This window comes from Anomalospiza imberbis, chromosome 1 (genome assembly GCF_031753505.1).
Source record: "Anomalospiza imberbis isolate Cuckoo-Finch-1a 21T00152 chromosome 1, ASM3175350v1, whole genome shotgun sequence".
NCBI lineage: Eukaryota > Metazoa > Chordata > Aves > Passeriformes > Viduidae > Anomalospiza > Anomalospiza imberbis.
Genome location: NC_089681.1, coordinates 37,164,551 through 37,181,642, shown reverse-complemented (window position 1 = coordinate 37,181,642; position 17,092 = coordinate 37,164,551). Strand labels below are relative to the sequence as shown.

General features: G+C 36.0%; 1 protein-coding gene across 8 annotated transcripts in view; it reads left to right on the top strand.

The window, feature by feature from the left end:
• CHD7 (chromodomain helicase DNA binding protein 7) overlaps window positions 1-17,092 on the top strand; it is a 133,275-nt gene that overhangs the window by 93,921 nt on the left and 22,262 nt on the right. For all 8 annotated transcript variants that reach the window (XM_068188026.1, XM_068188001.1, XM_068188045.1 and 5 more), the window contains 8 exons: window positions 326-440; window positions 1,805-1,888; window positions 2,849-2,986; window positions 3,083-3,204; window positions 3,641-3,884; window positions 8,659-8,835; window positions 10,152-10,295; window positions 12,553-12,808. In XM_068188026.1, coding sequence (XP_068044127.1) covers window positions 326-440; window positions 1,805-1,888; window positions 2,849-2,986; window positions 3,083-3,204; window positions 3,641-3,884; window positions 8,659-8,835; window positions 10,152-10,295; window positions 12,553-12,808 — 1,280 coding nt within the window. The remainder of the gene's footprint in view (window positions 1-325; window positions 441-1,804; window positions 1,889-2,848; window positions 2,987-3,082; window positions 3,205-3,640; window positions 3,885-8,658; window positions 8,836-10,151; window positions 10,296-12,552; window positions 12,809-17,092) is intronic.

Here is a 17,092-nt window from a genome sequence, read left to right as displayed (position 1 = left end):
TACCATAAGTGTCTTGTATAGGAATTATGTTTCAAGCATGTGCAATAAAAATCATCCTAGTTTTGTGCCAAACTAAGTATAGAGGGTATGTATTCAAATTTTCATTTGGAGTTGTTTCTATTTCCTGACGAGTTTCTCTATTAGTAAGTATAATTACTTTGAGTAAAGATGATTGGTTAATAACCTGTATGGTAAAGAAGATAGTGTCAGGTTTTCCAAGCATAGTACCACGCTGTGCTGGAAAGATCTAGTTATACTAGTGGAATACATCAGGAGTGCAATGGAAGCAGAGTTTTGAGTAAGATTTTTCTGTTTCATCTTCTAGTTCTTACCTTCACTGTCAGTGGGCGTCTGTGGAAGAGCTGGACAAAGACAAGAGAATTCAGCAGAAGATTAAGCGGTTTAAGGCAAAACAGGGCCAGAATAAATTCCTTTCTGAAGTACGATTTTTTTTGTTTGTTTTTTTCTTTTGGGTATTTAAGGAGTATTCTTAGGAATTCTTGTTCTGTATGGAAGCAGAACATTTTGAATAACTGTGTGATATATCAGTAGTACTTATTCTTGTATAAAGCACAAAGGGTTCTGGATGCAAGTCCTACAAGTTTATGAAAGTCAAGTGATCTATCCTGGCTGTATACTTTTTCCTCTTGTTTTGGTTGGTCATTTTTCTTGAAGTGAGTGGCTAGTTATTAGCCTTGTAAGCCTGACTGAATCACTACCATGTCTTTTTTCTCAGGAGCTGATTATGCCATAAGAAATGCATGCCTTTTTTCTATGTTATGGACTGCTGCTCACTAGGGATTCAAAGCTTTTTATCATCAATTTAATTTCACTTAGAGCCATAAGCAGTAATGTGGCAGGGGTCCTGTCAATAAAAGACCAGGTCTGCTGATTTGTGTCTCTGAAAGATTACCTTTTAGAAAAATGCTCTCATTTAAGAAAAAAACAACAAAAAACAACAAAAAACCTGTGTTCATGAACTACTGTGTTTATTTATTTATATTTATTTCAATCTGAAATAAAAACCTGTTGCAAATTGAAAACTTTCACCTGTTCTAAGTGAAGATACCTGGAATTGTTTCCATTTTCTCTTCTTAATCTGTTTCCAAGTGGATCACAAGTTACTGTAAATTACTGGAATTTGTAATTGTTTCAGAAAAAGCTTTTAAAACATACAGTCTTCAGTCATTTTGGCTCTCTCTTCTGTTAGAGTGTACCTTAAAGCTGTAAAATGAACTGCAATGCTTTAGTATGGAAGAGAATCCTGGAAGTTGTTTAAAGCATAAGAATGAACCTGACAAATTGTGATTTTTTGGAGAAACTCTGTATGCATGCATTGTGTTTTCTCTGTTTTTGAAATAATAATCTTTAAATCTTACTTGTAAAGTGTTAGTAGTTAAAATAATCCAAAGGCACTTAATGTACAAGGCTCTAATTTCTTTATTGCGAGCTGTAGTTTTCAAGAATGCTAAATGCATTGCATGCCATAAGCCTTTTCGATTGCTCATTAGTGAATTGTAATTTCACACTTCATTTAAAATATTCTTAAACATTCTCTCACAGTAAAAGGTTTCACACAGTAATTAAGAGGCCCAGTTAACAAAGTCTGAGAAGTCTGATTCCCTCACGGGGAATGATCTTGCTGAATTGTAGCATTTCAATTAACATGTTGAAGTTTGCCAAATATAAATTCTGTGTCACTGTGACCCAAAATATTATTGCCTGGTGAAATATATAATAATTTTTCCTCTCAGGAAGGGCTAATAGAGATATCTTTTATATTTTTGCCTCTCTCCTTGAACAGATTGATGATGAGCTTTTTAATCCAGATTATGTGGAAGTTGATCGAATCATGGATTTTTCACGTAGCACAGATGATAACGGAGAGGTAAAAAAAACTTCTGGTGCATCTCTAGTCATATAGATATTGTGTTTAGAATTTATTGTTTAGAAATATATTAATTAGAATATATTAAGCATTTACAGAAACTACCACGGTGTAGTAGGACCTAAAAAATAGGTAGGTAGGTTCCTAAAAAATACCTGTACTTGGCTCCTAAAAAATAGGAACATGTTTGAGAAAACATTGGCTAATGTAGCAGTTTCCCTTAAATAAAGGGGGTTAAGGGAGAATTCCAAACTTTTTTTAAGTTACCTATATTTTAAAAAGCAAACAAAACAACTAACCAAAAAGCAACAACAAAGAAGTGATATTTAATATTGCAGAAATATGATGTTCATGCATGTAATGCAGATTTTAAATGAAAATGTCAAGAAAGAGTTTTAGCTAATTGTCATAATGGTTTAGACATTGTTTAGACTACCTGTTACAGAAGAGGTCCTGAACTCGCTGTTTCTTCATTTTTATGCAAAAAAAGATGATTTTGTTTTCCAGGAGATTCCTTTTTGGTCCTAGGAGAATAGAAAGCTTCACTGGCAGTGTCACTGTTTCCATGTTGCTCTGTCAGTGAATGGTGATGGCTGACTTGTCTGTTGTGAAGTTTCTGATGACGCTGATAAAACAAGTTGATTTTTAAATATGTAGGAAAGCACAGAATTGTAAGGGTTGAAATGTGAATATTGTTTTGCTTCTAAATTTGTCTAACCTTAGTGATTTCAAATGTGTTATGCTTGTTTTGGTGGTAAGCCTGCATTCTCCAGGTTCTCATCTTACTTGGTTAGGTTGTCAAGGTGTCAGCCTGCTGTTTGCTTATTCTTCTGGCTGAGTCAGGCATTCAGGTCTGATCAAGCTTTTTGAATTTCATCTAGCCTGCAGATCTCCTGTAAGAAAGGGTACAATTTTATTCTTTCTGTATTGTGATACAATGTAATTTTTGTCTTAATAAAGCCTGTAGTGCATTATCTGGTGAAGTGGTGTTCGCTTCCTTACGAAGACAGCACTTGGGAGCTCAAGCAAGACATCGACCAAGCCAAGATTGAAGAATTTGAGAAACTGATGTCTAGGGAGCCAGAAATGGAGCGTGTGGTAAGAATTGGCTCTATATAGAGGATTTTATTTGAAAATAGTAAAGTAATGTGGTCTTTTAGAAACCACTAATGGGATTTGCTGTATTTGAAACAGGAGCGACCTCCTGCCGATGACTGGAAGAAATCGGAGAGTTCCAGGGAGTATAAAAACAATAACAAACTCAGGGAATACCAGTTGGAGGGAGTAAACTGGCTTCTTTTCAATTGGTACAACACGTACGTAAAACATAGCTTACTGCTGAATCCTGCTTTGGAAAAGCTTTTATGGCTTATTTAAAATAGCAGCCTTTTAAAGTAACCTGCTAAAGTGAGACTTTAGAATCATTTACATAGCTCATTTTTTGCTGCAGGAGTCATATACAAACTAATTTGGGGTGGGACATGAATATTTCAGATAGATTCTTGTGGCAAGTGCTTTGGGTTCATGCATGCCCCTGCTGCTCCCTCCTTCCCCTTGTGAACTTGAGAAGTACATAGAAGGGATATATCCATGCTGACTGCATCACAAATCATAACATTTATTTTAAATGCAAAATGTTATGATGCCTTTTCATTCTAGAAATACCTGGTTTATTCAGGTTGTTGCCTTACTTATTGTCTATGTTTTAAGTTGGGAATAAATAATTCAGCATGTTTTTATTCTTATTTTCAGACGAAACTGCATTTTAGCAGATGAAATGGGGTTGGGAAAGACTATTCAGTCCATTACGTTTCTCTATGAGATATATTTGAAAGGAATCCATGGTCCTTTCTTGGTTATTGCACCATTGTCCACAATTCCCAACTGGGAAAGGGAGTTCCGCACCTGGACAGAGTTGAATGTGGTTGTGTATCATGGGAGTCAAGCGAGTCGGCGGACCATTCAGTTGTATGAAATGTATTTCAAAGATGCACAGGTAAAAGCTCTTCATGACTTTTCTTTTTCCCTTTTTTTGTATATGCTTTACAGTTGTTTATTAATTTAAGCATCAGTTACTTTTTCAGTGCTGGTATGTTAGGTTTCAGTTAGAAATACAGATACATATATTAAGAATGCTTTTTAATAATGGCCAGTATCTCTCTGGGAATAAAGGGGCACCATGAAATGGTGCAACTTCTGTTTGGAGTTTCATTCTTTCGTGTGTGGTTTTTGTTGTTTTGCATTTTTGAGGGGAGCTGGCAGAAGAGATTCTTAATGGAGAAACTCCTTTAAGTGGAACTAAGCTTAAAAATCAATCTTTGCCTGCCATTCCAGGAAAACCTTGCTTGTAGAAATTAAACTTGTCAATCTCTCTTTATCAAATTTTGTAAGTCAGATATATTTTGAATGTGTGTTACTGTGCTTAGGTTGAATAGTTGTGAGTGAAGGAAAGCAGAAAGGACTAGGGGTAGAAACACAAAATTATTTGTAAAACAGAAGCTAAGAAGAGCAGCAGATCCCTACTCCGAAGTGCATGGCTTTGCCCAGAGTAGACAGAATTGGGGGAAAATAAAATGTGCATACATTGAGTGTTATTGCAGAACAATGAAATCTGCCTTGCATAAGAGAGAAAAAGGGTAGAAGTTCAACCTGTGCAGTACTATTTTCAAGTGAGCTTTAAAAAGTGATAGTGGTGAATTCATAAATTTAGATTTTTTTTAAAGCATTTCATTTTACACCACTGGACATTTTGATTAATAAACTAGAAGGATATAAAATCAATATGGCACACATTAAGTGGATTTAAAACTGGCTAGCTGATATTTCTTGATGTAATTGTTAATGAGAAGTGATTTGCATTTCCAGCATAGTTCTTCAGGGATAGGTTCATGTCCACAAGCTTTATAACTTGCCAATGACCTGAAAGAAAACATAAAGTCATTACTGAGGAAGTTTTCAAATAACATAAAAATGTGGAGAGTGGTAAATGATTAAGACAGTTGATGGATCAGAGTAAGCTGTATTACTTAATAAACTGGATCCAATCTAGCAATACTTAGAATAGCTAAATACGGGGCTGTCTGTGGACAAGGAATGAAGATGATTCTTACCACTGGGAGAGCTCAGCTCAGGGAAGGCTGTAAGACAAAAGCAGATTTTTTTTTTTGTCATGGCACATGACCAGTTAAACCACTGTGACACAGTGGTTAAAAGGGCTAGTGTAGTGCAAGTGCATGGGAGGAAACAAATGTTTAATATAAAGATGAGAAAAGCATTCTCCTCTTTGTCAGTAATGTGATGAGTGGTCCAGGTCTGCTTAGTTCTCACTTCATGTCCTCAAAGTGCATTGAAAAACCAGAGTCTTAGAGCAAAGCTATGAGAGAGATTGCAAGATATAAAATATGCTTTTACAGGTCAAAAACTGATTAAAAACTGTTTTGAAGGTGATGACTGTGGCACAACTTGACATGCCATTAGGGCAAACAAAAAGAACTACATATTTAAATATAGTATATTTAACTATAGTATATATTATATATAAATATAAATTAAATATATATAAATAAATATATAATAAATATAAATATAAATGTACTATATAAATACAGTATACTATATTTAAATACAGTGTATATTTAAATATAGTAGAGAAACACATAGTAATTTATATTAGTGAGACGTTACAGCGGTGTAGTCTAGAAAACAACTGTTTTCTCAGCAGTTTATCAAAGAAACTTTTACATGAAAATCATATCTGTTTTTATTGAAGATTTATTTGAGTAACAGTTGCTTCATTGAGGTCTAGTGGCTCAGAGAAGTTTTGTATGTCCCAGTCCACAGCAGGAGTGCTGGAACTAGATGATCTTTAAGGTGCCAATCCAGGCCATTCTATTAATATCTAATATTCTTTATGATAATTCTCACATCTTCTTAGCTAGATGTATAACACACAAATGAAGTGGGATTGAAATCAGTTTTTCTGATTTTAAAATAATTTCTTAGCAGAGATTGATATCTTATATAATTTAAAAATTTGGGTTTATACAAATACTGTCTCTGCTGAATTGTTTCTTGTGTTAAAAATCATATTTGTTTGCTATTTGAGTGGTGCTTGTTCTCAGCATGTTCTTCCCCTTCGCAGTTACTTAGCATGAAGCCTGCAGGAATGTCATCTGAAAAATCCCACTTACTATGCAGATTCTAAGTTATTTTGGCAATGTTGTTTCATTGATTTAAATGTAACTAAAAGGATCTACAGCAAGATGCAGCAGAAAGTTTTGTTCCCCCATTGCCATATTCTTAACTTAATTCTTGCCGTGAGCATGGCAGTCATTTTACCCCATAGCGAGTAATGACAAAGCACTCATGGCACAGAAAAATGAATGATTTCCTGCTGGATTTGCTCCCTGAACTGTCTTAAGAGTTGAGTCAAACAATAACTGCATTTGGGATAAAGGAGAAATGAAGAGAACTTATCCTTTTGGTGGCAGCTATCTTAGATATGTCACAAAATCACCTTCTGTGTTCCATTCTTTGTAAGAGTGTCAGCTGTGAAGCACATGGTAGAAACCAAATTACAGGGAAAAAAATCTCTTCATGTTCTGAAAAAGAGTCCCCATGTAGTGTTCACTCTGGTATTCCCCAAAGTATTTTCACTGGGAATATGATGGAAGACAAAAAGGGAGTGAAAGGAGACATGATTTAGCAGCATAATTTCTAGTTCTCTTGCCAGACACATCAATCCAGACATCAGGCATCTTTGGCTTTTTAGGTCTTAATATGAAAAGAGGCTTCTCAATCTGAGCTGTTTCTCAAAAAGACAATTGAACATTGAGAAAGTGGGAGTGGCTTTTGAAGAGCAGTAACAACAGAGAACATGCATAAGAAGCACCTACCCCATCTGCAATAGAGTGATTTTTCAGAGTCAGCCCCATTTACCAGAGTCAAGTTGTTGTGAAATGCTAAAGAGTAATCAATAACAAAGTAAGTTTCTGCAGTGGTGTGACTTCAACAATAAGGACCTGGTGTTATCAGAGACATTCTGCTGTGAGGTTCACATAGAGAAGCCTGTTCTGGTGTTCTTGAGCAGTATAACTGAAAGGTCTTCCTAGGGGCCCTTCCCTGGCTGGAATATCAAACAAACCATGTGCTTTTTTCTGTACTGTCCTACCTCTGAAAAGAAGTTCTGCTTTAAGATTACAAAAACTATATGTGCCAAATACAGCTAATGACAGAGTCTTGGAAAAGAGCTGGCTTGATTTGTGATGGAAATTTACTTGGCTCGTGAAAAGGATACAGCATTTCAGTTTGCTGGCTTTCAATGCTGCCCACTTAGTGTATCTTCATCTGCTGTTTGTTAAGTAACAGCTTTTTTTTGCCCCTAACAAGATAAATATTTCTGGACTATGCCACGAGAAAGCATTGTTGAGCAGGTCATTACTCTCTCTGAAATGTTCTTGATTTGAGTAGGCAGATTTAATGCTGAGTTCAGGATATCAGGTTTTCAATCATTTCATTGAGTCAGTAGCCAGTTCTGATCCTCATGGTTTGGAGAGGATAATATGCAGGTCACTTATAAAAGGATTCAGTCTTGCACAGGTCTAAAGGAAGACATGGTCACCTTACTGTAAAATATGTGTTTCTTTTGAAATGTATTCAATATACAACCTGTGACAAGAGTCCTTTGAAAATGTGGAATAGCTTTGAACTTGTGTAATGCTTATCCTTACAGAGACAGTTTTTCTTCACAGACCTAGTGACACTGAAGGTACCAAATCACATTTTTCTTTGCACAGCATTGGGAAGAAGCATAGCATAATGTCAGAAAGATGCTCATTTCATGCTCCTGAATAAAGTTTATTCAGGGTTTTTTTTAAACAGTCTTTGTATCAGTGCTGAAAATAAGACTGAACTAATGAACCAGTGAATATGGTGTCAGACATCAAGTTAATTGTCCTGTTGAACTTTGCTTAACACAGACTTATAAAAATATTATGAAATTGTATGCAGAGATGCACATTCTTCATTTAAAAGATCAGATATTTGCTTCTTCCAAAGCTGTTCAATAGAGTGAACAGCTGTTGTAGATTCCCCATCCCTGGAAATGTTCTTGAGCAATATATGTATATGTTCTTGAGCATATGTTCTTGAGCCAGATGGAACAGAGCTTTGAGTGACCTGGTCTAGTGGAAGGCTCATGGCAGGGGTGTCAGAACTGGATGGTCTTCAAGGTCCCTTCCAACCCAACTCGTTCTATGAAGTGTAGGTGTTTTGAATTCTGAGTGTCTGCTGGGGGAAAAAATTATAACAGTCAGCACAATATTCAAATAGTTATAAAAAGGAAACTTTAATGCACTTTTGCTGTATTTGGATTGTTCAGGAGGACCTTCATGTACTTCAATTCAGAAGTAAAAAGAGAATTCTCTTGACGAAGTCTGAAAACCTTATTTCAGTATTGCAGCGATACATTAATGCCTCAAGGCATTAGTATAATCCATATGAATTACAACTGAAATACTTGTATAACTTCTTGGTAATCAATGTGCAGTGATTCTGTGGCTTATTTACTGGATTAAAAACAGCTATCATGAAGCCAGTAGCAAACTTACTGAATTGTATTTCCCCATTTAGTCAGGAACAATGACTTAATTTGCTTTAAATGTCTTGTAATTGAACTGGTTTGTATTTTTAAAAAATAAAATTTGAAGGTGAAACAAATTGCTTCCTTTCTTTGCCAGGGAGTTTACTTTAACATTTGCTGTTCTTTTTAGGGTCGTGTGATAAAGGGGTCCTACAAGTTCCATGCCATTATCACAACATTTGAAATGATCCTGACTGACTGCCCAGAGCTGCGTAACATTCCATGGCGTTGCGTGGTCATTGATGAGGCCCACAGGCTGAAAAACAGGAACTGTAAGCTTTTGGAAGGACTCAAGATGATGGATCTGGTCAGTGTGAACATCTCTTATCTTTGAGTCTTCTGTAGTTTTGTTAATTCTGATTTACGGTTTAATCAAAAAGTAAAATAAAAGGGTTTTTTCTCAAGTAAATCATCAAGTGTTAAGAATAAGAGAATGCAGATGAGAAAGTATAAAATACCTGGAAGGATATGCATACCTTCAGTTTTGGAGTGCTGATATTTAATAAGGTTTTTTCATTGATTTAGATGTAGAATTATGTGGATTCTCCTAAGACATAAATTTATTCTTTCCTTTCTCCCTCTTCATGTGACTTAATCCATAGACACTTCTTCACATAGACATTTATTTAAAAGTGTAATGTGGTCAGGTGGCCCAATTTGGCCATGACATTAATATCAGCTCTAATGTTAATTTGTTGTGTGGCCATAAGGATGTTCTTTCATATTGACTAAGGAAGGGCAAGTGAGTCGGTTTCTGATGCTTACATAAATATGTATTATTTTATGCTTACAAAATGGGTGTATTAAACTCATAGAGAAAAATTAGATAATGTGAAGATATTTACCATTTAAAAGATACAATAATTACTTCATCTTGGCAGAATATTCTTTGAAAATGTGAGAACAATGCAGTAATGCTGAGCTAATATCTGTAATGCAGTTTGTAAAAATGCTGTGTACCTTTTGTTTTTCTTATTGTGGTTGCTGTTAGAGGAAAGCAGAGCTTATAGTCTTACAGACTACAGACAGAGATATGGGACTTTTCACACTAGTTCTTGTTACACTGCTAAATTTATGTTTGCCTCTGGGCTAGTTGCTGAACCTGTCTGGGCTCCTTCTCTAAAGTAATATGCTGCTTTTGTCTCTGCCACTCTCATACTCTTTAGCATGTAGTAGGAAGTTAGAAGTCGGCTTCAGGTTTCCTGTTAGGTCCTGTGTTGATCTCCAGGCCTGAGGAGATCAGTGCACTGAGGTCAATTAAAATAAATAAATAAATAAAATTTTACTGGAAATCATGGGTTAGGTTCAACTGTTACTTTGCCATCTAAAGTTCACTGTACTTGTGAAAGGGTTGGAACACTGTGGACCAGTAAAATCTGTTCTTGTATCTTGGAGGACTTTTGAAGCTGCTTAAGTAGTAAAGTGTTTTTCTGGGCTATCACTGGAGGAACACCAGAGTACCAGTTAGAAATGTCCTGAGAAGAGTCTTATGTAAGTAGCTGGGGGAGGGGAGAGGAAGCAAAGGTGAGACAGACATATGGTGACAAGGGGAAAGAATTTTATGTATTTTTCCATTGGAAATTAAAATGATGGATTCCAAGGAACTGTTTCTTAACCTTTCAGGAGCATAAAGTGCTGCTTACTGGAACCCCTTTGCAAAATACAGTAGAAGAGCTGTTTAGCTTGCTTCACTTCTTGGAACCAGGTCGCTTTCCATCAGAAACCACTTTCATGCAAGAATTTGGGGATCTTAAAACTGAGGAGCAGGTAAAGTTATCTTGCACGCTTACTTTTCTATTTAGGTATTGTGAATTTATCCATTTTATTGTATCTGAACTTAATTATTTGCTTTTTAAAAAAATACCTATTTGTTTCCTGGAATACAATGGTGGGTTTATCCCTTTTTTTTTCTTTCTTTCTTTGTTTATTTTCATTTAGATGAGGGTTTTTTGCTTTTGGCCAAAAGTAATTCTGTCTTTTCACTGTTCTGGTTTTTTGGTTTTTTTTGGTTTTTTTTTAGTCCTTTGTCCATTGGTCTTGCAGAAACAGGAAGAAATTCCCTTTATTAAAATGGAGTGTTTGAAAATAGAAGTGGGGTGTCTTGTAATGTTTCGGGATGAAAATACTTCTATGAGAATTAACTTGTCAGTTGACATTCTTCCTTAAGCATCAGAGTGAAGGGACTCTCCCTGTCTGTGGAATTAACATCTGAGAGTTTTCTCAGTGGCTTAAATGCAAACAGGAACATACTAGAAACCCAGTTTAGCAAGAGGTAATCAAATGTAGGGAGGTTTTTTTTTTTAACTCAGAAATAGATTTCTCGAGCTGTCCAAGAGAAGAAATGCATAAATCAATACAAAATGAAACACCCTAGGTGCAACATGTTTTAGATCTCAAATGTAAAATGTTTCTTTGCAGGGGTCAAAATGTTTTAAAAGGCCAAACCACCTTAATATTAGGAGTTAACTGAAGCAAGGCATCTTAATGTGGCCCTTTGCTTCCTGTGGTAATAACTACATGTACTTTTGTATGTAACTTTGTTGGCTTTGTCTGAAAATTCAAGTTTTGATATCTTTCAAGTTTTGATTGCTTGAATTTGTTGACTTTCTTTGAGAGCAACTCTTTCACACATACACAGTCTAAATTAGAAACTATCTCTTCCTCTAGCCCCTGGCCTCCTGCCAAAATAGGATAGGTTTCCATAGGTTGTGCATGCTATTACATGTCAGTCAGAATGGACACTGGCCTCACTGAAAGTGAGACAGCTCTGATGCAGAAGCCATGTAGTCCTGGTAATGCAGTGTTTGAACTGGAGCTAATAGATCCAAACTCTCAACATAGCTTTTGTATGGCCAGCTGAAAATAACTGGAAGCTTTTGAAGCCATACATGGAACTATTACTAAAATAATGCCATTGGCTATGATCAGAATTAGAGCCTGGATTGCTTGGTTCAACAAGTTAAGGAGAACTATTTTATCTGTTGACATTCAGATGTTTTGGAATTGGGTTTGTCTTTCAAGTGGTGGGACAGGTTATATGTTAATGGCTTGGTGTTTTCTCTCCATTCCTTACAGCTGTATCCCATATATTTTCTCAATTGTTCATCTCTCTGTGCTAATTACATTTTTTGTTCTGAAGTTGCTTTATTACTAAGGGAATTATGTAAATTCAGGAGAAAGTGTCTTTTGTTCATATTTCTGTTGTGCAGCTCTGCATCAGGAGATGATGGCCAATTTCAGGATGCATTATTAGCTCTTCAGCACTGAGATGGTTTGTACTTCGAAGCATGGCCTAAAATAATCTAAATGCCAGGTGGTTTGGGGTTTTTTAATATGGCATACATTACTGCTTTTTGTTTAAGGGACTTTACAAAAAATTAAACTTAGCCTCTTTTTTTTAGGAAAACTGACATTTTTTTCTTTGCCCCTCCCACCCTTTAGGATGTATCTTAATGAATATGCCACAAAACCTGAGAACACTAAAAATTATCAATGTCATAAAAATACAACAGAAATACAGCATTTTCATTTTTAGACCAGTCCTAGATAGTTTTCTACTTCACTGGATGTCAAAACTAGGGAAATAAGAGAATAATTAGAAGCAGATACTTAAAGTGGGAAAATAGCATTACATACTGATTAGTAATTAGAAGTGAACAGCAAAATTATCTTTAAAGTGTCAGATTTGCTAATTTAATGAAGGGTTAGCTCTGCATGATTTGTGTGCATTACTGTCCATGTCTAGAAGGATAGTTCTGAGTGAGGTCTGTTTAATAACAGACATCATAAACAGAAGATTTACACACCAAAAATAGACTTTAGAAATCTGTATGTCACTGAGTTAAAAAGGAGACCTTGCTGCTGAGTCACTGAGGAAAGATTTTTTACAATGCTTTCTACTTGGCATCTATACCTCTCTATTTGAGGAAGAAAACAAGGTTTTTACAGTTAAGGAAATTGAAAAATGAATATTTGATTTCTAGCAGTTTTAATTCAGTTATTTTATTAAACATCTGTTTTCCAGGTGCAAAAACTGCAAGCTATTTTGAAGCCGATGATGCTGAGACGTCTCAAGGAGGATGTGGAAAAGAACCTGGCCCCCAAAGAGGAAACCATCATTGAAGTTGAGCTGACAAATATTCAGAAGAAATACTATCGTGCTATTCTTGAAAAGAATTTCACATTTCTTTCCAAGGGTGGAGGTCAGGCAAATGTACCTAATCTTTTAAACACTATGATGGAACTAAGAAAATGCTGCAATCATCCATACCTTATTAATGGTAGGCTGCCTACTTTTCTCCTCATTTGAAAAATGGCTATAAAAATATTCACTAGGTATAACTTCTATTTTAGTGTGTCTATTTATTTATTCATTTATTTTAAGTAGAATAGTGAGATAATGTTTTAGATTCTCGTAGGTATGGATAGCTGCTAGCCAGGACAGTGCTTGCTGTTGCAGCTGCTTTTTTCTGTGCTGCTTTTTTCCAAGGCTTCCTGACAGACTTAGCCCTGACTGAGTTAATGTTGGTATTATAAAGTTTTCCTTTCTGTTATTTGTGGCAAACAAGACTTCAGTTATCATGCAGGTTGTTGGATGCTGGCATGAATATGGTAATTTTTTCTTCACTTATAGTTAGCTGTTACTTACTCCTTTATGATGTTCGACAGCAAGAAAGTAACTTAAAATTTCTGAATAAAGTTGCAGAGTAAGAAATCTTGATCAAGCCTGCTTTTATGACCACCTGTTGTCAGTTACTTTTCTTAATTTGACTAGTAAGAGAAGGATTAGGGAGAATGTCACATTAGACTTCAGTGACTTTTTCTGGTATTGGTTTTAGATCAGGATTATCTTTGGCAAATAGTATGGAATCATAACATATCTTAAGTTGAAAGGGAGCCACAGGGATTACTGAGTCCAACCCTCTGCTCCTCACAGAACTACCTAAAATTAAATCATATAACTTAAGGACCAGATGGTCCTTGAACTCTGCTTGTGGTATCATGACCACTTCCTTGGGGAGGCTTTTCCAGTGACCAATCCTGTGATGAAGCAGCCAGCTCTGTCTGTAGTATGCTAAACTTGTATGTGCTGGTCAGTTCTTCCCTTTGAGGGTGTAACACAAGCCTCCATACAGGGCTGCATTCTCCTAGTTTCTTGTTTCCCAACTCCTGTTTCTTACTAGATATGATTTATGGTTGGTTTGTGCTGGTTATGGGCTTCATGATGAAAGACTGTTTTGTTCCAGAACCATGTGTATTTGCAGGTTTTTTTATTGTATGACTTCCATATTGCAGTACTTAAGTTTTTTTCCTTGACATTTTTTGTTTAAATGGGGGGGGGGGAATGCTTAAACTGATTCATGAAATGACATCTAATTACATTTAATGCACAAGTAATTATTCCAAAGACATAATATAGGCTTACTCCAAAGTACTTCGACTTGTCCATGCTGGTAGCTGTTCAGTTTCTAAACTCATATGACATACAGTAAAGTAGCTTTGTGGTTCTGGTGCAGGGTTTGTTGAGGTTTTTTACATGATTTTTTTGCTTAAATTAATCCATTGTCTAAATGAATTTTTCAGAATAGTATAGGCTGTTCAGGCTATGGGTGTCTGAATTGATGCTTCTTGGCTTTCAGCTAGTTTTTAACCTTGCCATTATTTTTCCTTATTTCATGTTTGTTGAAAGGAAAAAAAAAGAATATTTTGCTGCTACTTTGTCAAATAGAGTTTATGAACAGTGTTTGCAGTGTTGCCTACAGCAGTGATTTTTTTTTCCTCAGAAGTCTTGTATCATTTAATATTATTAAGAGACTGATAAAGTTCAGGTGTTAATTTAGAAAACCTCAAATATTTTTTTATTACTGTATCTTAATCTTAAAAAAGGGAGGTGGGTTTGTCTCTTGAATGCATTTGCCTTTATCAAACTTTTTTGTAATGTTTGGAAGCTTTGGACTTGCTTGCTATCATTCAGCAATATGGCAGGTGGGTTGAGCCTTCAGATTTGAGGGGAAAAAGAAATCCCGATGTGTTAGTGTGGAGACGGAACTAAATAAATACATGCTTTGTAGTTTTAGGACAGAAGATACTCCTACATGGTGTAGTCATCTGAGCCCAAGGTTTTATTTTGCTGATTGATATTTAACAACTTTGTAGTTAGTGTAATGAAACAAGTTTATTTTATTTCTGCTCAGAGTTTTGCAGTGTTAGTACTTACGTTTGCATAGCATTCTCCTGATGAATGATTTCTTGCAGTAACAAGTTCTGTTTTCTAAGCTTAACTGCTTTTATAAAAGTGTCTCTGAATCCTCATTTTCTTCCCAGTTTGTGGGGTTTGTGAGCAAGCATTTGTATTTGAATATTGGAATGTGTTTTGTTTTGTGTAAGAATTGCAAGCAAGTCTTCTATATAACTTCAGTTAAGGCTATATGGTGGAAGTATTATGGTAGGACTTGAATGTAAAGTGGGGTTTTTGTTTCTTTCTTGATTGACAGATGTGTTCTGCTGAGACTGGGAGTAGGCTTCTAGAGGTAGTTACAGCATGTTGGGTATTCTGCAGCCAACTTGGGTAAAGCATTGTCTGTCATTTTTCTTAGGGCTGGACTCCTTTTTTTTTCTCCATAGCAACCATTCTCAAGTATTTATACATTGTTCCTCTCTCTATCTCCAAGAACCAGCAGTGGGGAATGCCTCTATACTTACACATTTTAGTGTTGAACACCAAAAAGACTCCTTACTCTTTTTGTTGTGCCCTCTTGAGCCCTGGAAGCCTTTCCTAATGAAGAGTAGACGTGGAGGTTTCCTTGATTGACCAACCACACATTCAAATACCTTCCTTTCATCCCCTGCTAAATATCAGCTAGAATAGGAAGTAATTTTACAGATCTGCAAGTACTACATCAGAAAACTTTTGGGTAACAGACTGCTTGATGGACATGATGTAATAGCAGTTGAAGTAGAAATAATAAAAAAAATATTCTTCTACATGATTTAGCTAGGACAGAGTTATTGAAAGAACAGATTTTTGAAGTTATCTGTAGTGGATTTGGGCCTTGCTGAGATCAAGCTCTGATACTGTAAATTCACCATTGAATAGACCAGATTGTGGGTTTGTTGTGGTGTGGTTTGCTTTTGGAGATGCTGTTCTGGCATATTGGGTTGCTTCACAGTAGTGAAACTTACATCTGGATATCGCAGTTGAGTCAGAAATAATTGCTGTTAACCTGAAAAGATGACGGAAATTACTGTATAGGATCTGCTTGACAGCCTGCTGTATCCTGGAATTGCCAAAGTTCAGTACAGAATTGGAGATTTAGTGCCCAAAATTCTGCCTGTTTTACTAAGATGGGTGGTGATATGATTGAAGGGAACTTTGAGTGTCTGCTTACACTCATTTCATTTGGGCTTACTTTCCTTATGTGTAAACCATTAGGATTATTCAGAAAGTCCAGATCAAAAAATCCAAGGACATAAAACTATCATGAAATAGGGTCACATCTTGAGTCCGTGGGGATCTGTAAAAGCGAGTGGTGCGAGCGCATGGAGCAGCACGGAGCTGTCAGGCAGCCTGCCCCGGCTGGGATCTGCTTCAGATCCGCGTTACAGCAGGCGCTGAACCAGCCATCGCACAGGGAGGCTGCGCTTCCGTGTTTGTTTACAGGCATCTCCTTAGAGCTGGGATTTGAGAGAGGGATGCTCAGCAGAAGCCTGGCAGTAAGCAGTTCTTCCCCCTCCCCCAACCCTTCCATCTTGCCTTGTGCTATTTGAAAGCAGTATTGAAGCTGAATATTAGACAAACTAGAAATATTTTATAAACTACATTTTGTTGAAAAAAAAAAGCGGGGGGGGGGAAAGATGGTTCAAAAAAGGAGCCATCCTTTCTTTGGAGGTGAAATAAGCTTAGAACAAAAATTCCTAACATTTTACATGCCAAGATTGGCAATCTGATAGTTCTTGGAATTGCCCACTTTGTAGAAGTGAGATAAAAACAGATTAAAAGCACAGGAGAGTTTGAAGACAAAGCTTGAACTTGGTCTGTAGTCTTCCAATAGTAAGCAGAACAAGGACATAGTTGCTGCTGCACATATCATTCATAGGCAAAGCAAGTGGCAAGAGAGAACTTTTGACTAATGCTGGAAAGAATAAATACGTTGAATAGCTTCATCAAACTGAACAAAAAAATACATTCAGTGAGAAAAAACTAAATAAAATAATTAATTTTATTAGGGTAAAATATTAATTTTAATAAGGTAAAATAATAATTTCATAGCTGCTTCTCCCCCCATTTTTTGTTTGGATTTTTATTTTAAAATTAATAATGAAAGCAGCAGGCTGAGGTCATGTGGATGTTTAAGGCTGATTTTAGAGGCAGATATTAAATGTGATTTGTGTCCCTTGTATTTTCCTGTAGAAATAAGACATTGTTTTCTTTCATGTTACATTTTAAAAAGGAAAATAATCCATTTTATCAGTTGAAATAGGTTTAATTTTTTTTCACCTTTTTTCTTTTTTTTTCATTTAATTGAATGTGTCAATACTTCTATGAATTTATTTAGGAAAGAGTT